The sequence below is a fragment of the Polypterus senegalus genome, chromosome 1 (assembly GCF_016835505.1).
Source record: "Polypterus senegalus isolate Bchr_013 chromosome 1, ASM1683550v1, whole genome shotgun sequence".
Taxonomy (NCBI): Eukaryota; Metazoa; Chordata; class Cladistia; order Polypteriformes; family Polypteridae; genus Polypterus; species Polypterus senegalus.
In genome coordinates, this window is record NC_053154.1 from 294,158,183 (window position 1) to 294,182,893 (window position 24,711).

At 38.3% G+C, this 24,711-nt stretch overlaps 1 protein-coding gene across 1 annotated transcript in view; it reads right to left on the reverse strand.

Moving 5' to 3' along the window:
* Positions 1 to 24,711, reverse strand: part of sorcs3 (sortilin related VPS10 domain containing receptor 3) — a 1,218,933-nt gene that overhangs the window by 163,270 nt on the left and 1,030,952 nt on the right. The window contains exon 18 of the mRNA XM_039776558.1: positions 16,978 to 17,149. Within this exon, the coding sequence (XP_039632492.1) occupies positions 16,978 to 17,149 (172 nt within the window). The remainder of the gene's footprint in view (positions 1 to 16,977; positions 17,150 to 24,711) is intronic.

Consider the following 24,711-nt stretch of genomic DNA (forward strand, 5'->3'; position numbering starts at 1 on the left):
TGACGTCGCCTTTAGATGTGCGTTTCACTCACTTAGGGGACTGAAATGAGAACCTGTTGGTTAGATGCATTGTGTGATGGTCACAAACCATGCCACCCTACCTACCTCTACCAGTTTTCTAGTGCAAAGTCCATCAATGCAATGTCCACAAACAAATGAATACAAAATAGTCAGAGGGCTACAATAACTCCAACTGTCAACCTGATGAAATGAAAGAAAATTTTGTTTTCATTTTGTAGCTTTCTATGGGTTACTCCCAAAGTACTCTACAGGTATATAGTTGTTTTTTTAACATTAACATGTTTTGATGATTATAGCATAGACTATGGGCGTCATAGTGGGGGGAAAAGGGTCCCCCACTATGGAGGGCCACAGTGGATACAGGTTTTTGTGCTAACCTGGTTGCTTAATTACAAAGCAATTCTTGCCAATAATTTAATTTCATGGCTTGTTAGTGCTTTAACTCTGCTATGTCAGGTAATTCTCATATCCTGGATTTTCTTCCCCTTTCTAAATGATTTGAAGGCTAAAATGAATGAGTAATTCTCAGTTCTTCACTTTTTTCTCTTCACTTTCCTTCCAAGTATTTAATTAAACCCAACAGTGCATGATAAATGCATACAGGTGTAAATGGTAACACGCTAAATGGAGAACTGCTGCTCTCTTTTGTCATTTCCATGTTATTGCTAATTAGGAGCAATTTAAAAACCAAGAATACAGCTGTTTAAGACTAAAATAAGCAATAAGGGTTCAAAATCGTAACAAGCGTGACAACTAAAGTGAAGCAGAAGTGTCACTTGAGCAATAAGTATTCTGATCAAGCAATTGGTTTGGAGCAAAAACCTGCAGCCACTGTGGCCCTCCAGGACCGTGACTGAGGACACCTGCACTTAGGGGTGTGTGGTGGGAGGGGTGCCTTGAAGCCTGGAATGAACAGTTTGTTTTCGAGAGGTAGGGACCCACAGAGACTGCTTATGTGTACGGTCCAGAGTTCTGTGCTACACCCCTGATTGATAGACATATAACATTTCCCACATAATTGCAGCTAGAGACGGGCATTAAAGTATTAAATGTGTTGTTTGAAATACGGTGCCTTAACTACTGGGCCATACTGCCTGAACAAAGGAGGAAAACATTCAATGCAGAGATCAAAGTGCTTCTGGTCTGATCTGCCTAATCATCAACACCCTGCTGAGTTGCCTCCTATGTGGAGTTTACATGTTTTCTGTGTTCATGCTGAGTTTCTTTGGACAGTTTCTGGCTTCCTTTAGTAATTTAATAATAGCACATTGTCAATTCAGTCCCCTTTTTTGAATTTCAATACTGTGAGCATGAGACGAGGCTTATGAGTGCATTGAACAGCCTGCTTATTGGCACATGGAGATTGCTGCCCAGTTATGATCTTGGTAAGGACGTCAGTATAATGAATATATGGAGTGAATATCAAAACTAATGTTTAAGAATGCAAAAATATGACCAACAATGATGTAATTATTTTTTTTACTCTCGCTCCCTATAAAATAAAATGACATAGAACATCAAAACACTCATCCTTTTACTTTTTAATAAGTCATTCACATAAAAAAAAAATACTTTCAAAATAATGAGACAGAATATTGATGTGGTAGGTTTACTTTGATTGACAAAATTGTATTTTGTTATTACTCAGTGATTTATTAATGCTTTTTTAAATATTTGTCTTCCTTTGTGGAGACATACAGAGTGCACAAAGCATCATTTTAAGATACAAGCAGTGCGTGAAATGAACAGCCACTTCTGTAAAACCGAAGGCTTTGTTTGTGAAGTATAACATTTGAGTTTTAGAAGGGTTTTAAGTAATTGATTCTGAGTTCTTACATATTTAAATAGTGCAAAAAATCTTGTTTTATCTTTAAAGCGAGCAGTACAGTACTGAAATATGAAGAACTGTTTGAAATAAAGAACAACATATAAAACTGCAATTAAATAGAGGGGCTGTTTTATTCAAGTTCAAGTTAATCTTGGTTCAAAAAACTAACTTCTGTGAAATGTAAAAACTGGTTTAATTAAAATCTTAATAAGCACCCAGCAAATGCAAATCCTTTTATATTAAGAAAAGATGCAATAGCTTTAAAAAGCTAAATCAAAATGTCAGTATAAAATGTGATTAATTCCGCCTTTTTTGAGCAAATTATTTCAGTTATAATACATGTGTAGTGGAAAGTTGTCTTACACAACAACGTTTAGATTTGCTTCTACTGTACAGTCCAGAATACTCAAAACACTGCATCAAATGTCTAAGTGTCTAATGGTAATAATCTGCGGTACTTAAGTTTGTAGTTAATCACATCAATACACAATATTCACAAATAAATAAATATAGCCGATACCGATATAGCACCGATGCCCACGATAAAAGGAGGCTCAGAAAATGGATGGATGAAAACAAATAGATGTAAAAATGATTATGGTCGACTAGCAGTCCATTTATCATATAATCTTCAAAAGGCTTTATTGTTTAAAGCCCTTAGAAGAATAACAAGGGTGATTAACAGTCATTTTTTTAAACATTATGGAGAATGTGAAAGTACAGCACTGAAAGAAGGCTTGAAGCCGCAGGGGTATCTCCCCCTCAAGTTTACTGTCCCAGCACCTCAGTCTTGGATAAAAGTGTTTTTGGACACTTTTGCTTATTTAACTTACACCATAAAATGTCTTTTACTTGTCAGCGATCAGATAACTACACTGACTGCCATTTCACACCTAAGTGACATGTCGATGCAGCCTAGGTGTTCGTCCATCCAGTATACACTAACTCAGATTTAGTAGAGTGATGTGCTGTCTTAGCCATTTATGGATACAATGAGAAGATGAATCAAAATGACACCTTTCATTGGCTAACTGAGTATATACTCTGCCAAAAAAAGATGTCATTTTGCTTCACTTCTCATAACTCAGCATTGAAAAAGTGCAAATGGGTAAAAAGCTCATTGAGTATCTGTTGAACAATTTTTTTGTGGTAATTTCTCAATGTTTTTGTATCACTAATGATGCGAGGTGTACCAGTGACCATTTTATTTTAGTTTGGAGTCTGCACTGTTTGCTTAACAAGTAAATTGAGATTCCTAATTACAATAATTGTGAATATTCCCGAGATAGCGAGTTTATGTTACATTAACCTTATAACAAATACATTGCCCTGTGAATTTATGCCTCTGTTCAGTTAGGTGTAGCTTGGAGGAAGTAACAGATACAATTACAGTTAATTAACGTGCACATGATAGGATCAGGAACAGACAGAATAGGACATTGCTGATGACATTGTGTTGTGTAGCACCAGAAAAGAAGAAGTGAAGAGAAGAGCTTTGGTAGACAAAGGATTGAAGATAAACAGGAAGAAGACAATATGTGAGGCTTAATGATGAACAGGATTCAGAAGTTAGCTTCAGGGAAATCTATTGAAAAGAGTGGATACATTTAAATATCCTGGATCAGTGGTAGCCCAACATGGAACATTAGATGCAGAGATAACTCATAGAGTGCAGCGTGGATGAAACAATTGGAAGAAGGTGTGAAGAGTATTAAATGATGAAAGAATTAAAGAGAAAGTTAAAGGTATGGTTTTCAAGACAGTGGTAAGACTAACAATGGTGTATGGAGTTGAGACATGGGAAGTAAAAGGAGCACAGGAGAAGAAGTTAGATGTGGCAGAAATGACAATGTTGAGGTGGATGTGTGGAGTAACAAAAAAGGACAGAATAAGAAAGGAGACAAATAGAGGTACAACAAAAGTGGGATGATATCTAAGAAAGTTCAGGAAAAGAGACTGAAGTGGTGTGGATATGTGATGAGGATAGAGAATGAATAAGTGGGCAAAAGAGGGATGGGAACGGTGGTACAGGAGAAGAGAATGTGAAGGAGGCCAAAGCAGAGGTGGATGGAAATAGTAAAAGCAGATCTGAAGGAAAAGGGCTTGACTAATGAGGAGGTGCAGGACTGAGCTGCATGAAGAAGGTAGGTCAAGCACATCGACTCCATATAGAAATGGGAAAAGATGAAAAGGAAGAAGGAAAAAGGAACATTACACCCAAATTTTTTTTTTTTTTTTATATGTTACTTATCCCACGTAGTTTATCGTGATGGATGAGAAAAAAAAAATTGAATCCCATGTTTTCATTCTGAATGCAGATAAGTTTATGATATAATACTAGCCAATGGTAACACGTCACTTTCACCTGTATGCTCACAAAGTGTGAAACACTTGCATTTTTTGCTAAGATATTGTTTAGCAGATATATCCATAAGAGCCCGCACACATCATAAACAGGAAACATAAGAACATGGGATTGAAGATAAGACTCATAACCAAATAATGAAGGCAAAAGGTGGAATATGTAGATGTAGATTTTTTTTTTACTTCTTCCATGGTTGCTTTTCATTTTATTTGCTGTTGTACAACATTGGTCACCATTTGGTTGTATTACATAATAAACTTTTTAATCTTCATTTTGCATAAAAACATGAGATAATTTTTTTTTCTCAGCCATCACTACAATCTACATGGGGTAAGTAAAATAAAAAAATCTAATTTGTGAGTGGAGTAATAAAAATACCAAATTTTAGTACTGAGTACTTCTCATTATTTCACTGTTTATTGGGACTGAAACTGAAAGTAAGGTTTCACTAGGGTAGTTCCAGTGTTTTAACCAAAACATCATAGACCCCCTTTTAGACACTACCATGTTAATTTTTCTCTGGTCCCAGCCCAGACTAAAGGTGTGACTGTGAAGTTTGGAAAGTTAACAATAACAATATTGGGTGGTGCAGTGGGTAGTGCTGCTGCCTCGCAGTTAGGAGACCCAGGTTTGCTTCCCGGGTCCTCCCTGTGTGGAGTATGCATGTTCTCTCTGTGTCTGTGTGGGTTTCCTCTGGGTGCTCTGATTTCCTCCCACAGTCCAAAGACATGCAGGTTAGGTGCATTGGTGATCCTATATTGTCCTTGGCGTGTGGGAGTGTGTGTGTGTACTACGGTGGGCTGGCACCCTACCCGGGATTTGTTCCTGACTTGCGTCCTGTGTTGTCTGGAATTCAGTCCAGCAGACCCCCGTGACCCTGTGTTAGGATATAGCAGGTTGGAAAATGACTGACTGACTAATAACAATATTCCTATTTCTTATTCTCAAACATATTTGATTCAGTAGTCCAAATCTATTATCTGCATTCTAAGCTGCACTGAGCCGCAGATTGCATTTAAAGCAGTAAGTGTACAGAGAAGAGCAACCAAAAGCATCATAATGACTGCCCTGACTTGCTAAGGAAGCTGAATCCCTGTACGGCTTGAGCAGAACAGGTTAGCTAGCAGGGACAAAAATCTACAAATTCAAAAATTTTACTGGCCTCAGAAAAATTAATTCAATAGGATGATTCTAGTTAAATAGTAAATCACACTGATGATGTCACTGGAAATAATGGGTTCATGCATTTGAAAAAGATGCCACACACACAGGACTGGTGGAATCTAAAACACACTAACATGTCATATGAGTGTACTATTTATTTGTTATTATTGTATTTACTTACAGAAGTGGGACAAAATTAAAACCCACATAAACATCTTGCTGAAAGGCCAAGGGCTCCTCTAATTTCAGATGTAATAAAGAGTTACACTTTTGGAAAGAAAAGGTGAGGTCCATCTATCCATCTATTATTGGAACTGCTTAATCTAATTCAGGGTCCCAGGCAAAAAGCCTATCGCAGCTGCACTAGGAGCAAGGCAGGAACTAGCACTGGATAGCCTGCCAGCTGATCTCAGGGCTCACTTTACAACACGCCAACACTCGAAAAGAGACAATTTAGACATTTAAATCAAATTAGCGATGTGGGAAGAAACATGGGGTACTTAGAAAAAAAGAAAACACAGGAAAAACATGGAAACTTCCTACAGACAGACAGTTTGCAGTTGAACCACAAACAAGCTACTGTTAACACTGCCTTGCTTTCTGTATTTGAAAGAGGATGGATAATGTTTTCTGAATTACAGCAGTTTAATAGATGTTAAGAAAATAAATACAGTATATATTAGGAAGATTAAGCTCAGCATATGGAAATTGGTTGTTTAAGTGAAGTGCTAATGCATTAATAAATCTATAAATGCAATTTAAAATAACCCTTATTTAACAATTCAATTAATATTTAATCTGTAGTATGAAACAAATCAATATGGAGCTTGGTTTAAATGTTTTATGTCATTAATATTTTCACACTGCATGAAAAATTAATTTCTCCCTTTTTTTGGTTAGAATTAATTTTTGTCATTAATGAAACTATGGAGTAATAAATATAGAATCTGAGCATTTTATTTGCTGAATATTATCAATGAATTATTAAAGAGTAATTATGATACATTTAATATGTAACTGTATAATAGCTGAAAACATATTAATTTTTAAGCACACCATTCAAAAAAAACTGTAACAGAAAGCAACGTTTTTTAGATTTTAATTAATTTATCCTTTGTATGTCTTGATGGTAAATTGCTAAGAGCAGTAGTTCTCTGCCTTCAAGCAAAGAAGAAGAGCAAAAGACAGAGAGAGTCATCTACAGGTCGTGCTAGTAGGGCCAAGCTCTTCTTATTGCTCGATTATTTTCAGTCCGTATTTTTTAACTCTCTCTCTATACATATAGTACTAGGGTCTTGTACCGTGTTAGCCATTATGTATAGAGTGAGAAGTCAAGCAAAATGACACATTTTATTGGCTAACTAAAAAGATTACAATATGCAAGCTTTCAAGGCAACTCAGGACCCTTCATGATTGCATCTTGCCTTAAGAAAGGGGCCTGAGTTGACTTGAAAGCTTGCATATTGTAATCTTTCCAGTTAGCCAGTAAAAGGTGTCATTTTGTTTAACTTCTCACTCTATACATATATAAATGTATGGGTTACTGTGGGATCTGGGGTGGCCAACAGGAGGTGCTGCAGAGGTTCCTTGGCCCATCTGGGCCGTAGTTCATCCACTCTCGGAGGTGCAATTGGAGGCAGGTGGTCAGGCACCTGAAGAACTTCCGGATGAACTATAAAAGGGGCCAGTAGCCACCACTAGAGGAGCCTGAGTCGGGAGGAGGAGTACAATGCTTGCCGGGAGGAGTGGTGGTACGGGTCGGCGCCTATATAGCACCTTTGTTACAATATATATACATATATATGTATATAAACATGCATACATATATATACAATATTTAAAGCTACATGTGCCTGGCTGACTGAAAAGAAATTCTTGGCAGACAAGTTGAGGAAAACCTTTTTTCACTAATGGATTAATATCATGGTCCTGAGGCCGAGAAAAAAAAAAGTCTTACTGAAAAGTTAATTGAATTGCAAAAAATAAAACTGTGATGATGATTTGCATTTTATAGTATGAAAGGGCAATCTTTAATGCTAGTCTACAGAGAATGCAAAACAGTGAAGACTGCAGCGTCTCAGACACAATAGTATTTGATTCCCACCTATTCCCTGCTTATTGTTAAGTTTACAATTATTACACGTATTTATTTATAAGCAAGTATATGAGTACTCCCATTGACACCCAACTCCAAAGAGACCCAGTCATAGGCAGTATTCATAGTACACAAGTCTCTGTACCCCATTTTACCCAGGTGTGTGTAAAACACTACAGAATATGGAACTATGACTTACACACAGATGAGAACAATGTGAAATTTCAAATTTAAGGTCTGCTGTACCTTGGAGCATGGTAATAGCTCCAGCTTCCTTTTGCTACAATATATACAGTATATCCATCCATCCATTATCCAACCCGCTATATCCTAACTACAGGGTCAAGGGGGTTTGCTGGAGCCAATCCCAGCCAACACAGGGCACAAGGCAGGAAATAAACCCCGGGCAGGGCGCCGCCCACCGTAGAGCGCACACACCCACAAACCAAGCACACACTAGGGACAATTTAGAACCGCCAATGCACCTAAACTGCATGTCTTTGGACTGTGGGAGAAAACCGAAGCACCCAAAGGAAACCCACGTGGGGAGAACATGCAACATGCAAACTCCACGCAGGGAGGACCCGGGAAGTGAACCCGGGTCTCCTAACTGCGAGGCAGCAGTGCTACCCACTTTGCCACCGCATATCTATACTAATAAAAGGCAAAGCCCTCACTGACTGACTGACTGACTGACTGACTCACTCACTCACTCACTCACACACTCACTCACTCACTCACTGACTCATCACTAATTCTCCAACTTCCCGTGTAGGTAGGAGGCTGAAATTTGGCAGGTTCATTCCTTACAGCTTACTTACAAAAGTTAGGTAGGTTTCATTTCGAAATTCTACGCGTAATGTTCATAACTGAAACCTACTTATGTACATATATACCGGCCATAGCCTGCAGCTCGGTCGCCGTGTGAGGCGGAGTTGCGTCCCTCATCGTCACGCCTCCCACGTAATTGTGTGCCTGCCCATATAAGGCCGTCCAACAGTGGCAATCCAATAGAAACACTCTGCCGCTAAATATTCGCGGGTGAAGGACTGTGCTTATGCAGACGAAGATGAGATGGTCAGGGTGGTGTTTGGCACAAACTCAGTGAAACTGCGAGAGAAACTTTTAAGTTAGCTAACATTAAATAAAGCCGTAGACATCGCATGAGATAGTACAAGCACAGATGAGAACCTTTGATGCATGTACTCCAAACGGCTCATGTGAACTGACTGTGAACGCAGTACGCAGACAAAAAGCAACAGCTCCAAAGAGCGCTGAACAAAAAACGCATTACACAATTGAGAAGGCAGCAAAAGAATATGAAGCGAGTGACGCATACAAGTATATTCATAAGTGCAGCTACTGCGGAAAGAAAGCACATGGTGGAAAAAGTCAATGTCCAGCTAAAGGAAGACAGTGTAAAAAAAACCTGTGCATGTAGTGTGTGATGTCTCAAATAAAGAGGAAGAGAAGCTGTTTATTGATGCAATAAGAAAGGAATCGATGAATGAAACCTGTTATCTTTACAACGGTTGACAAACACGGAATGTAACTTAAACACAACACATCCTCCAAATACAAACCTGATTGAAAGAAATAATGATAATCAAATCCTTGATGACAGCAACACTCAGTCACAAAACAATTACATTGACAATCATGTTATGTTATTTTTAAAATGTTCCCTTTTCTTTTTCATTACTTCTTTAACACACTACTTCTCCGCTGCGAAGCGCGGGTATTTTGCTAGTATACAATATATATATATCTCCTTTGAAAATTTCAAATAACACAGAATTAAATATACCAGGTGCAGCATAAGGATTTGATGATCTTTTTAAGGATGGCTTAAGGTTGGATTGGTAATGTAACATCTGTTATACATGTTGTCAAGCATGTGAATCGGCAGATCTCCTTGCTGGGTCACTCAAGGAGCAAGAGGGAGCGCTGTCGCTAACTATATCTTCTCCTTTTCTCTCCACATCTGCAAGAAGTTGCCCAGGGAGAGCAATTAGCTCCACCCCTTCCTGTTCCCCTGGAATAAGAAGTCTGAGTGCCTTGAGCAAGCTGTATTTCGAGACTGATACCAGACTGCTTCACAGCTCTTTGGGCAACCTATTTGGTGCAAGATAGTGGCTAACCAAAGCCTTGCTTTTTCCCAACTATTCTTCTGTTGAACCAGTTTCGTTTCTCTGGTATCCAGTCACATTACAATGTGTTTTTGAATATGTAATGTTTTTTGTCACCAGGGATTCAGTTTTTGTGGTTCATATTTCATTTTGATTTTTTGGCACAGTTTATTCTTGTTACTGTCTTGTTTTTCTTGTTTACAAGCAATGTCATGACTCCATGTCTGTGGTGCTGCTGTCTCAGGATGTGACAACATTAATATGACTGCAGTCACAATTTTTCTGTTGATAATCCTCCATCTTGTTATTCATCAGAATAATTTCCAGGCAGGCCCTAACCTTAGGTGTTTCCTGTCTATTCTGATCTTTGTTTTGTCTTAGACTTGTCATTAATGACTAGCATCTATCTGTATACTTTTTGTTGCCAGGATATTTCCAGGTCTTTTGGTTTTCTCACAAGACTCTTCTGATGCTTCTGTGTTTCATGATAGGGTTGAACTAAACTAGTCTAGCATAAGTTAAGTGCTCATATTCATGAAGAAGTGACATTCTGTTCTGTTCTGTCTTGAACCAAATACAGTTGGGTTCTGGCTTTCCATGCCCCAGTGTGAGAAAATCATGTAAAAAAAAGTTATATCTACCTTAACCTCTTAACGCGCACACGTACCGGTCCCGGGACATAACAGCGGTTCAAAAACGTTACAGTAATGTGTGCATGCCCATCTGCCATGCATCTCGACACCCTACCCATCAAATGAAACTTCAAAGTCTCGTCTTACCGATGATATAAACCATTTTGACACACAACAACCACAGCACTGACACTAAAGCCTTTTTTACAGAGAAGTACATACTTTTAAGAGTTGACTGTGCCTACCTTTGAAGACCCCCTGCAAGTCAAACATCAATATTTCCGAGCAGTATTGATTCCATTGTGTCCGTAAGGCTCCAGCGAATATAATCCAGTAAAACGATTTAGGTCCAAAACACCACGATATATCCTCAAAAGGACAAAAACTCCAGAAAACGTTTCATAACTTGAGACCACCTAAGTAATTTTTTTTCACTTATATTGCTCATATTAGACGTAATTTGTTTCTGTCGGCGATAACCATGCTACTGCATGAAACACGGAAGTGTTAGCTTTCGAAAGACACCTAAGTTGGCCAATTACGATGGGTCTGGGGTTGACTGGCACCTCGTATAGCCAACCAGTGTCACAGAAAGCTTGCAGGGTGACGTATAGCTCTGAACGCTGGTAGAATCTACCAGTTTGATTGAACACTGTGACTGACACTCAAAACTTACAGCCAATGAGCTAACTTGTAAAAAAAACGATCGGGGCTGCGTGAAGGTGGCATTTGTGCCAGTCTGCAGAGTTGGTGCGTGGTTGTTTATTGTGATTTCGCCAAGTTTTTTCGCAGTTTAAATGTGAATAAAAGTAGAAGTATAAAAACGTAAATAAACGCTCGATGAAATAATAGATGCATGTACGCATTGCAAAAGTATTCAACCGGCAACCGGGAGGTATAATGGGAGAGAGCGACGTGCCACGCCCTTGTGCTTTCTGCTTGCTAGTGATTGCTGCCATCAAGTGGCACATGGAAAAACGCTGAGATGTGTTGTAACAGTTTGTAAAAGAAATATATATAGTTTGTGTGCATTTTATAAAAAAAAAAAGTAAAAAATAAAAAATACAAATATATTTTTGGCCCATAACTTGTATTGACTATTTTTACATAGAAATGTGTATTTTTGATTGTTTTTATTATGGAACATGAATTTCCATAACTAATAGAGTGACACTGTGTGTAGATATAGATTCTTTTAGGTGTAAGCTTTCAGTAGAGCCCTCATTGATATATGTGGGTTGAAGCATTCAAAAGTTATTACACTTTTTCCATATGTTCCAAAATGTGGATAATGGTCCCTCTAAAAAGCCCCTGGGCATGCCCACATAAAAACTGGTGTAAAAAATGTCATTTTTACAGGTATTCTTTTCAAAATAATGAAATTTGAGTAGTCCACAAGTTATTCTGTTGGTACATAGTGTGTTTCTGTCCCCACCTACCTACTGCAGCTTTATTTTCCTTTATTTTCATAAAAACTTAGGCGAGAACAAAAAATTCGTTTTTTGTGAGTTCTAATGTGCATAACTTTTGATCAGTCACACCTACAGTGATTCTGACTACTAAGGGTGAAACTAGAGAATGTTACCTTTACAAAGAGACCAAACGTGTTTATACTCCAGATAGTTCAATAACAGCAATGATTCTAATTTGGAGAGGTCGAATTACAAGCGATTTAGCAAAAATGACCCCGAATGATAAGGGGAGGGTCCTTAGCAGTAAAACATATAATACGTATAATTAACCCCAGTACGAGTTGGCAAATTAAAATATAACATTCTCAAACCTGCTTCATCCAAATCACAATTACAGCAGCATGGAGTCTACCCTGAATGCTGGACAGCTGCTTGAAGACTCGTGTGCACACATACACTTCCATGATGCCAATTAACCTAACACAAACATGAATTTAGAATAATGAAACCCCAGGTTACTGGATCTGCTGGATCTGAGACACAACTACCATACCATCATGGTATACACAATAACAATTTAACAAACGGATTGTAAGCTTGATTTTCCTCAAAAGTCATCTACACTGACCCTTTTACATTTGTTTTTTTTAAATTATTTTTCTTCTTTTCCTTCTTTTTTCAGTATTGAAATGAACTTTAAGAGTGAGCCTATATATATATATATATATATATATATATATATATATATATATATATATATATAGATAGATAGATAGATATAGATATATAGATATATATGTATATACTAGCTGTACACCGTGGCTGGCCCACATAGTAATGAAACAGGACAAACTTTAAAAATCAATAGACATTGGCACTATATCTGATCATGTTCAGCTCTGACAGGAAAGCGTTCCCCCGCATGGGGAGAAAAGCACGTGGCTGTGATATCTCTGGCTATCAGCAGCTACCCTCTAAAACACATGGAGCTCTGATCTCTCTCTCAAAAACGCCAAACATTACTCCTTACCAATCTGTAGATGATAATTTCTGTTGAACAAACAGGTATCACTAGCTAAGTGGAGGCAAGGTGCACTCCAATACACGGCGAGATGTAGACCAACTCGAACAGAGGCTGGCAAGTGAATGAGGAAGGCCCCGTCCTCCTACTCTTGGCCCACAGTCATTCTGTTGGATTTGCATAAATACATTGGTACCGCAAGCGAACTATGGTACTATAGCGCAATGAGAGAATTCGCAAAATCAACTGGAAAGTTCAAGTGAAACAACCAGATCTAAATCCGTTAAGTAATTCTCTCGTGAAAAGCAGACAGATATACAGACAGAACGTGATTGCAGCACAAAATTTTTAAAACTGTTTCTTAGTGAGCACCTATTGGTCAAGGGTAACCTACATTCCAAATTTCAAGTCCCAAGTCCTCATGGTTCGGGATATTTCGTGATGAGTGAGTCAGTGGTATTTGGCTTTTATATATATATAGATACAAGAATTACTATGTCCTAAATTATTGTCCACTTAGGTGTCCTCATCCTTTAACAGTGGATTTAAAGTAGTAGCATCCACCCTAGGGGGTAATCAGTCAGTCTAAAATGATTTAAGAAAGTATTATTTGGTTAATATTGATATCATGATAAATAACAGAACTCAGAAATGAAAATAAATTCATTTGGTTTCCTATTATAAGAATAGGACAGACTGTTTAAAACTCCTGATTAAGAAATAATTAAATAAAATTAAAAGGCATTACATTATATTTTGGAATATACTGAAAAAAGGTACACAATATGATACATCTATCACTCCTATAGAATCAGTAACTTTTATTGATACCCTTATTGAGTCTATTCCTTCAGCTTTTCCAAATATATACAGTATACAATTCTGATGGAGTGGCAGCCAACATAAGATGAGCGCATCATTCTCTTGGAGGATTCAACTTTGTTTAATATGGGACCTTTTAAGTCTGAAGGGCCACAGACTGATCTTATTCACTCAGCTCACTGATTTTCAGTGTCACCTCAGCCGAACTTGTTATAATTAATTATCTCTATGGGTCTGAGAGATCGCTTAAGATTAATTTCAGTAAAAGACACTTTCATTAGAAAATTTCTTGATGTAGCTCAAAAAAGTTTTTCCGTCTGAAGCACAGATGCCCACCTTTCATGGCAAACCTTCAGATTAGAAAAACATTAGTGACTTTAATAAAATTATTTCAAAGTATCCACTTTCTTTTAAAAATCTGGATTGCATACTAATAAGAGATAAGAAACAAACACAATGTCTAACTCAGGAATCGGTGGATCTTTTACTAACTCACTGCTATTCCATAAATAGGCTTTAGTTTTGTATCCCTACTCACATCCCTTATCTTAATATTACTGTATTTAAGACCATACCCGACTCCAATCCTATTCTTAAAAACATAATTCTTATAACCCTAATCTTAAAATTATTTTTTTTGGTCCCCTAAGGATAAAAATTCCCCTTAGGATCCAATATTAACCCTAAATCACTCCCTTTCAGATTAATTGTAAAATACCACAACTGAAATGGAAAGTTTAAAACTTAATTAGATGCTCATTTTAATGTTTTATTAAAATTTGAGACATTAATATTATTTATAGTATTTTTTATCTGGTTCTATATGCAGTTTTTATGGATCACCAGTAGGGCAGTTTTTTTAACCCCCAGTTGGTTCAAGATTTTTTATTGCAAATTTTAACAAATTTCTATATACATATTTGACTATAAATTTTTGAATTCATCTAGCATTGACGAATGAATAGTTTTTAGAGCATTTATTGAATATTTATTTATTTATTTAGAGAGTGTGCGATAACAGCCTACCCTTATGAACAGCAATCTCCTCTAACGTTGTAACATACTATAACTTAAATGTACACAATATAGTGTAAAATGTATCTTAGGGTTTGTTTGCACTTAGACTTACATAAAATAACCAGAGAACTCAACATTGCTACCTACAGATTTTTTTTAGAAATCTAAAAAACTGCAACATCCTATACATCATGCAACCAAAGAAAAAGATTTTAATCTTATATAACACCTTTCTACAGAGAACACAATCACAAAGAGCTTTAAGTCAACATGATACAAATCTCTTAATTGTATTTTTCACCACTGGAGCACAAGAAGGTCACACAATGGGTTGGCAGAAACTACTGAACCAGCAAACGTCTTGAAGAGATGAGAGCATTAGCCACCACACTGCCACCCATAATTCTGCTGGGTGTTTGAGGTATGATTCAAGTGTAAGTGGTGACTCCAATGTGCAAACCAAATAACCAAATGGGCTCCTCTGTGCTACAAGAGGATTGAAAAATGAAAGGTTTGAAATTACAGCTGAAGTCGCTGTATCTGTAAAGCCTTTGCACAACTACTTGCTCCAACGGGTAGCATGTTATTATCGGCTATCATAAAAAGAGACAGGCATGCGACTAGAAATGCAAAACTGTGCTAGAAATGCAGTCGTATAATTTGACAGCTCCAGATTTCACTTTGTGTAAATGTATATGCTCAGGCATTGAGATCAGTAACTACATTTGTCATGTCTGACTAGAAGTCATGTGATATGACTTAGCCTTTGCACTACGCACAATATGTCTAGCATAATGAATATTTATTGGAATTACCATTATATTTTATTGCTTTGGCTATTCTATATTTAATATTTAATGTAGAATAGGGTATTATCTAAAACCTACATTATCGCAAACAATAATGTGCAGTGAATATACTTGGCTTAAACATACATAGTTTTCATCCTCTTTCTCTGTGTGTTTAGCATTTGTGTGCTCAGGGGTTGATGCAGTTGCTGCATCCTGAGCAGCTCTTCTTTTCTCCACCCTAGCAGCCCGCTTCTTCTCTTCTTTTGTCGGCATCTTTTAGCGTTAAAACTGATTAAGTCAGTGTGTGTGTTGCAAGTACTTAGTAAGTTTTCCTTAATTTTTCACTTAAGATGGCACTTAAGTCTTCAATCAGCCTCAGGAATGATTTAAGATATGAAGAGGTAGGGGAAGTGACAGTGAAGGTGGTAGGGAAGAGAAAAGAGGCCGTAAGCATGCACCACATAGCCGCCCTGCTGGCCGCTGCCGAGAATTGATTCTACAATGAAATAAAAAAAAATAATAAGAGGAATAACCTTGGAGATCAATCATCACCTCGAAAGCGTATAGTAGATGTTATGTAGTATATGTGTACCAAATTTCAGGTTAATATGTCAAATGGTTTGCGAGCTACAGGCGATTTAAACTCCTGGACAGAAAAACGGAAAGCCACGGTAGTGTATTATATAAGAAGATGTACTGAAAAAAATTTTATACTCGTTTTACAGCTAAGAATCCCACAGGCAGCAAATATTAGATTAGCAGTCGTCACGCACACGTGCATAGGGAGCCACATTAAGACCTGAACTGCAGCACGAAAACTCATGCCAAGAGGGAAAAGCGGGGTACTAACTTCTCTCTCTTTGTTCCTACAGAAAGAAAGAAGCAGCGCCACCATGAATCTAATCAGACTCTCTGACCATGTACTGCCACTTCCGTGTTCTTTCCCTTCCTTCTGTCTAACTCTGATGACGTCATAACTCCCAGCATCAACCTCGGTTCCTTCCCAGCATTCCTCTCTGTCAATTCTGGTCCCACTCCATAAATGTTCCCCACTTCGCCATCTTGACTGTCTGATGTATATGGAAAAATTATCTGATGCAATTTTCAAAACTGTACAGTATATGGGGCCAGAAACCCCAAACCTTTATGCTGTTTTTTGCTTTATTTCTACACAGTCTAGAAGAGAAGAAAGTCCTGAAAAGGGACTGGAAAAAATGTTCAGTTGTAAGCGGTAGACTTTGCTCTTATAACAACTTACCTGTTACATTTCTGTATACTATAGACAGTTTTCTTTTCAATTCAATTCAAGTAATCAAGGAAAACACAAAAATTAGTATCTAATCTCGTAAAAGAAATTATATATGTTTAAGCTATGCAGAACAGAGTATTACCATCCTGCTAAAGTAATTTTTGTATGGATGTATTTCTGCTATGCTGTACATCATCCTTCCACAAAAATATAACATTCAAATGTGGCCATGCTGCATTTCTTGTAAAATGTGTCGTGTTCTGTATAGATGGTAGCTTTCCTATATTTTGCAGTTGTAGATGTACATTGTTTAGGACTGTGAAAAGACATTTTAAGTGCAATCATCATCCATTCATCCATCCATTTTCAGCATCAATTAAATGTTCTTTCATCAACTAAATGTTAAAAAACAATGAAAAGGCTTAACTTACTTCTTCCAGAAAAACAAGGAATGTGACATTACTCCCTTGGGCAGCTGTCAGTTTGCCATCACTGGTAACAAGATGAAGGCCTTGAGGGGCACGGCTGGGACACTGCTGCTTTCTGGCTGTGTAGAGCTCCTTCACTCCAGCTGTGCAGTTATTGGATACCACCTTTCGATACCTGCCAGGCACACACATCCAGTAATATGAAAGATGTCTGATAACAACGGCACAGCAATTTCCTATTTCTTACTTGTTATGTATTACTTCACCTTAAGAATGTCTTTCCTGGTAGCAGTTTCCAATTATTACTAAAGTTCTGCATTAAAAGTTCTAACTTTATTATTATGTCAAAAATGTCTTACCTTTTGATTTAAATGTGAATAATTTTACATGAAAGAAAGTGTAAACATTACTAATTATTACATTTTTTATTTTGTAGGGAGACTAATGACTTTCGTTCTTTCAAATACCATGTTAAAGATCATTCATGTATATACTTCAGTTAGTCTCATCAAAATGTGTCTAAATTATGGAAAATGATTTGAAACAACACACTATGGACTGTAGGGGGCACTCTAGAGATGGCCCAAAACCCAAAACACCTGAAATCCAAAGTATTAAATAAAAGAAAAGTTTACCATATACACACACACAAGATAACACAACAATGACCTAGCTCCACAGGGCCTAACTGAACAATTGTAGTCCCTGACTTTGTGAGAGAATAATTTAGAGGTAATAGTAGTTTAGTATTTTGGTGACAGTGAACACTGAGATATATGCATTTGTTTTAGAAATGTTATGATGTTATTCCTGAAATGGTTAAGTACACAAAAGACAAGGATGTAAGAGATGAAGGCTGATGTCAAGCACAAAATATAAATGGGGATGATTAAGAGATCAGCAGATGTCCTCTAAACAATAAAACTGTAGATTTTTTACATATACAGAAATGTCAAGGGTGGTAGCTAAACCTAAAGGATATGACAAGCACAAGAGTATAATAAAATAGACTTTTATTTTAATACTAGCCCCTGCCTGGCTCCCTACTCCTGACGTCACGGAGCCCCCTCCCCTCGGCCCACAGTCTCTGTCTCAGATTGGTGCGAATATATCGCTTTTGTAAGTGAACTATGATTCTTAGTGCAAAGAGTGAAGGCGCAAAATCAGCCGGAATGTTCAAACAAATTATAGGACAAAACCAGATCTAAATCCATCAAGTAACCTCTCATTCACTAGTTAATCTAAGCAGAGGTAAGGAACGCCCCAAGGCTGGCGCATGAGTGAGGAGTGCCCCGCCTCCCTCCCCTAGGCCCACTACGTGTCTCTCGGATTTGCGCAAATAAATCAGTACCACAAGTGAACTATGATACATAGCTCGATGAGAGAAGTCGCAAAATCAACCGGAATGATTAAGCAAATTATAGAAAAAAAACAGATCGAAATCCGTTAAGAAGTTCTCTCCAAGCCAACAGACAGACAGCCGTTGGATTTTATATATATAGAGATGTAAACCAATGAACCAATCAGAGTAAATGTCAGCACGGTTATGTAAATTCAGTTATTTATAAAATGGACCTTTGCCCTTATCATTTTGATCATTTGGTAACAGAATGCTGTGTTGAATGCTCCCTTTTCAGCATTTGCTGTAAGAGATAATTAAAGCCGCTTCATCATACTTGTCCTAATAGAGGATAAGTTTCTTTCTTTAATATGTTAATTTCTACCACAACTGCTATACCTCAGTTGTTCTTCCTGCTCACTTGAAAATTTGGAAGGAATGACTTTTAAGCCATGAGGGGCCTGTACACCTGGGTAATCCTCAGTAAGCACTTATGGAGACCCAGATGATCCAAGTAGCCCATGTAGCTTCCTCCCACGACAGAGATGCATTGGTCAGGACTGGGCTTGCTGCCTTCTCCACAACAGCTCTGGGGCTAAGATGCATTGTGCCTAAGAAATTTGTAGAACCACCAGCCCAACAATGAGATTACTGCAATTACAACTGGGGTCTTCTATAACCCATTTTAGACTGGCAGCATGCCCCCATTGATTTAATTGGGAAAAGTAAGAAAACATTTTATTTTTATTCACATTGCATACTCCACCAATATGGAAATTGTGTTTTTTTAGCCTGACCTTGCAAATCTGAGCAAATCTCAGCTTTTCGGTATTACTGTGTATTATTTAATGTAGATAGTGATAAGGGATAGCAATTTAGCTTTGTGTACACAGTATTTATTGTAATGGGGTGCCCCCACTTGGAATAAAGTGTACCAAGGTCATGTCATGTCATTTTCCAAGCCATTTATTCCAGACCAGGATTGCTTACTGGAGCCTATTCCAGTTAGCATAGGGCGCAATTTAGGAGCAAACCTTGTACACGGAGCCAGTCCATCACAAGGTGAACACACACAAACACACATAAACCATACACACACTTGTGCCAATTTAGCATCATCAGTTCACCGAATCTGCAAGTCTTTGGAAATCAGACCAGTTAGAGGAAACCTATGAAGCCACAGGGAGAACATGTAAACTCCACACAGGTCTCCTTACTCTCTACTGCCGATTTGGCTCTGAGTAAACAGCGTTTGGTGTCTCACTGGTGTCTTCTGAAAGAACCCTGCCTCCTACCTTCCCCTCTCTATCAATGGCTCCACTGATGAATTAGTCAAGAACACAAAGGTCCTGGGAAAGGAGATAACAAATAATTTGTCCCAGACCTAATACACCTCCTCCCTAGTCAAGAGAGGACAGAAGTGAATGCACTTTCTTTGGCACATGAGGAGAGCTATCCTCCTCCATCCTACCCTCACATCTTTCTACAGAGGTGTAATAAAGAGAGTACTGACTATCTGTATCTCTGTCTCGTATGGGAACTGTACAGCTTCAGAATAGATTTTCCTACACATAGTGTTGATAGCAGCTGACAAAATCAATGGGACATCATTCTCTTGCATTCAGGAACTCAACCAAACACTGCTAAAACATGGCCAACAGCATTATTAGAGACCGTAATACCCCCCACAATGGTCTGTTTTCCCTTCTGCTCTCTGGCAGGTGGAAACCAAAGTATAGGGTGCAGGACTGCCAGATTTAATATTTTATCCTATGAGCCATTAAGACTCTCAACTATGATCAGACAGAGGATACAGTGCTAGTATAAATATATAGTGAAATACATAACTTATGCAAAATGTTGGTGATCCTCTGATGTTTAATCTGGTTATTCTTCTTCATTTTTGTTGTTTATGCTTGTATATAATCAGGTTGGGTAATACAATTTAATTCAGCTGTGTACTGCTGTGTGTTGAATGACAAGTAAAGTTAACTTTCAGTGATATCAGGTGGGGTGACTTGCCTCCTTGTCCAATAATCAAAACACCAGTCCTCAAGGACCAGCCGCTCTAGCTCCTTGCCTTGAACTCCCAATGTCAGAGAGTGGTCTTTAAACAGCACTCTGAGGTTACTTAATTGTAAACTTTGGATTCATGTATCAGGTTAGGTCAGAGAGCATGCACTGGTACAGCGCATTCCCTGGCAGACACGTAATCTATTTTAACCTTTCGGAAATGACCATCTATCTGCCACAGCCAGGTGTTAGGTGGGTGTCCACTTTGGCCTGATGCAGCTGCTCAGGTCCTCAACAATGAGGATCCTGTAAACTGGATCACCCTCGGGGAATTGCGCCACATGGCCATTTTGCTGTAACTGACACTCCCTCACAATCAGGAAATGGGCCTCATTCGGCACTCTGTGAGCAACTGCTCTTTCGACACAAAGTCAAACCTATGGTGCCCAAAGATTCTCCAAAGAGGCACAGTACCGAAGCAGTCCAGTCTTCGCCTCAGGTCACTGGATAGCACCCATGTCTCGTAACCATATAACAAAACAGGAAGTGCCATAATTCACAAATGCCCTCTGAAAATCTTCAGGCCATACTGCCATTGCCATTGCCCATCTGGGATCATGTGGGGGCCAGGAGGCGCCCCAATGCCTTGGGGACTTGTGACCTCAGCACTTCCGCCACACCAGGAAATGCTGGGGGGAAGATATAAGAGGATACCCGGAGAGCTGCCGGGAGAACAGCCGTCACTTCCGCCACGCTGGGGTGTGGCCAAGAGGGGAACGCCGGGAACCACCTGGAGCTCATCCGGGAGGACATAAAAGGGGCCATCTCCCTTCATTCAGGGCTGGAGTCGGGTGGAAGACGGACGAGGCACGAGAGAGAGAGTGTGGAGGCGGCCTGAAGAAAGGCATTTGTGAGGCCAGGACTGTGTGTTGGGGTTTGTGCACTGTATTTTGAGTCTGAGTGACTTAATAATTGTAAATAGTGTATATAAATAAAAAGTGTGGTGGTGAAATCCAACATGTCCGCCTGTCTGTGTCCGGGTCGGCTCCACAGTGTTTATTTTGGAAAGCAGATCTCCTTTTCATTGATCAGTCAAAATAATATTGGTTCACATCTGTTGGTTTCATTCAGATGCACTTTGATAAAGTTTAGGTGAGCACGTAAGTTCTTATGAGTTAGCAGTACTTTCCTCAATACTTTCACTGCTGATGATGTAGTCATGAAGCCTGAACTTATCTGAATTGAAAGATGTTTGCCATTCCCAACAGGCTATAGTAGAATTCTTTATGACTATATAGAAGATTTATTTTTGCTGTTGGAGTGGGTTTGGTCGGGTAGCCCATTTGACAGAGATGGTCTACTACCTCAGACTTTAGCATCTGATCTGCCTCAGAATGTAGGCATACAATGCAGCACACATTGAAAACTGAGTGAAGTTTACAGCAACAGCATCATCAATTAAAATTGGAGATTTAATACACAAACTACTTTGTCATAAAGATCTTTCAGTTGGATTCCCTTTTTGAGACTTTTTCTTCACCTTGCAAATATGCTGTGCCAATGGCACATGATGGCAACATGCATCACATGACCAGCAATGAGTACTCTAACCATAAACAATGCAATGCAGTAAGTAGGCAGCCATGAAAATGAGCACAAAATGGCAATGCTTGCTAAAAGCCATGATGATGTCACTAAAAAAAATTATTTGAGTTTCCTTAGCAAGAAACCAGGGAGAATTATTAAAAAGAATATAATTCATTAAAAATTTCTAATTACGTCTTTTAACACTAGAATTACCAGAACCTACGAAAAAACTCGTAGATCCATCCCACCTTAAATCACTTCTTAAATCTGTTTGCACTTCTCCACCAGCATCTTTTGTCTTCTAAATGTGCTGATAAAAATCGGCTGCAAGCAACCGGCTATTCCATCCCCCCACTGACTTAGAACACACGAACTTCTCCCAGCTCAAGCCTTGATTGATTATCTGGGAGTGAAGAGGAGTTTTAGAGTGGAAATAATAGATCGTTATTTGGAACATACGCATTTCATGTGTGTTCCATTTCTACAGTAATCCGTGTAAACACATTTTTAAAACAGAAACGTTTTTCATATTCTAGTAGTAAATGACAAAATGTAGGCCTAAACTATATAATGTATGAAGCCTGAAGTCCAAATATCAAAGAAACACTTTCACAAAAGGTACAAACATAACAGAACAAGTGCGATTTTATACATCCATCCATAAACCCACATAGACACATGGAGAACATGCAAACTCCATGCAGGGAGAACCCCTAACTGCGAGGCAGCAGCGCTACCCACTGCGCCACCGTGCCACCCTGTAACAAGATCACTTTACTAACTACTTCCTGCAAAAAGGAATCACATTACTATTTAATTTACTTTAATGTTACTCTCTAAACCCATGCAAATGTGTACCACCTGGAAAGTAGGAGGACAACACTTACTTTCATTATTTTAATAAAGGGGAAATAACCAATCATAGTGAATGTGACTGGCAGTTAAACAAGCAAATCAGATGACTTCAATTAACACTGCCCTGTTTCAAAACCCTATCCTGGGTAGGGTATACTGGCTCTATACTGGTCTGTGGTAGTGAAGCTGGATCTGAGTCTAAAGACGAAAGCTCTTAGCTTACCAGTAGATCTACATCCCTGTCCTCACTTATGGTCATGAGCTGTGGGTTATGACTGAAAGAATGAGATAGTGAATACAAGCAGCAGAAATGAGGTTTCTTCACAGGGTGGCTGGGTCCACACACTGTAATAGGGTGAGACCGTCAACGGATAAATGGTTCAGGAGAGCCTCAGAGAAGATTTGCTGCTCCTCTGGATCATGGGGAGTCAGTTGAGGTGGCTTGGGCATGTTGTAAGACTGCCCCACGGGCGGCTCCCCCTAGAGCTGTGCCTTGCACGTCCCACTAGGTGGAGACGCTGTAGCAGACACAGGACACACTAGACCGTTTACATCTCTCGGTTGGCTTGGGAATGCCTGAGAAATCTCCAGGAACAGCTTCAACCTGGGGACAGGGAAGTACTGTCAATGGATCCCCCAACAGGGAAAGTGTTCTAAAAAAATGAAAAGAGATGTGTCGCTTCAAACATATGAACTAGCAACTGGAAGTTTTTAGTTCACAAAAGGAATTTTTAACAAAAAAGTGAATCTTGATCAAAAATAAAACAACTACTTGAACTCTTGCAAACATATTGTTAATAAATAGTAAAATTACTCCTAGTTCAAGGACGACCAGATGAGAAGGCAAGGCCAGCCACCTGCAGTATTTATTGTGTAAACCAACAAATATACTCATATATCAGTGTCTCTGACTTCTCGGTGCTGCTTAATTGGTGGACTCCAATTAAGCTGCAGAAACATCTCAAGGATGATCAGGGGAAACAGGATGCACCGGAGCTCAATTTTGAGCTTCATGGTAAAGGCTGTGAATACTTATGTACATGTGATTTCTCAGTTTTTTTTATTTTTAATAAATTTGCAAAAACCTCAAGTAAACTGTTTTCACGTTGTCATTTGGGGTGTTGTGTGTAGAATTCTGAGGAAAAAATGAATTTAATCCATTTTGGAATAAGGCTGCAATGTAACAAAATGTGGAAAAAGTGATGCGCTGTGAATACTTTCCAGAGATAAGAAAAAAAAAATCTAAAGGCATGTCAAGATACGTACTAGAATTTATGACACATAAGTCCTACAACATTTTCACTTGATTGGATTACGAAGACCTTTAAATTAAATCCTTAGGAGCTCCTTAGTGTAGCCTCTGAACATCACAAGAACAAAAATATTAACATACCTGTCACATGTTTAATTATAAACGTCCTTGTCCTACACCACAGTAACTCTGCTCTGCCTGCCATAAACTAGTATTAAATTCTCTGTATTAATTATATATTTTTTCAGTGCATTTTAAAATTGAAAAGTTATATTTCAAAGTAAAACTTGAAATCTATACTTCTTAAAAGAGACAAAACATGACAGCTGACAGGAGTTTTTTTTCCTTTCCTCTATTATGCACTGGCCAAATTGCAACAATTCATTAATGGAAAGATAGTAGTTTGTTTAATATATATGAAACGCTGCACTTTGTTTTCCTGTGTGTTTAAATGTATCTGTTTCTCTGCCGCTATACAAACATAAAACTGAAACTAATACAAGACGAAATATTCAGAAATGCTGTCAAGTAGATAGATAGATAGATAGATAGATAGATAGATAGATAGATAGATAGATAGATAGATAGATAGATAGATAGATAGATAGATAGATAGAGATTTTTAAGCAACACACTTCTTTTGTACTGATGTAACTGATCTGTGAAATTCAGCATAATAGCTGCCTGTGTG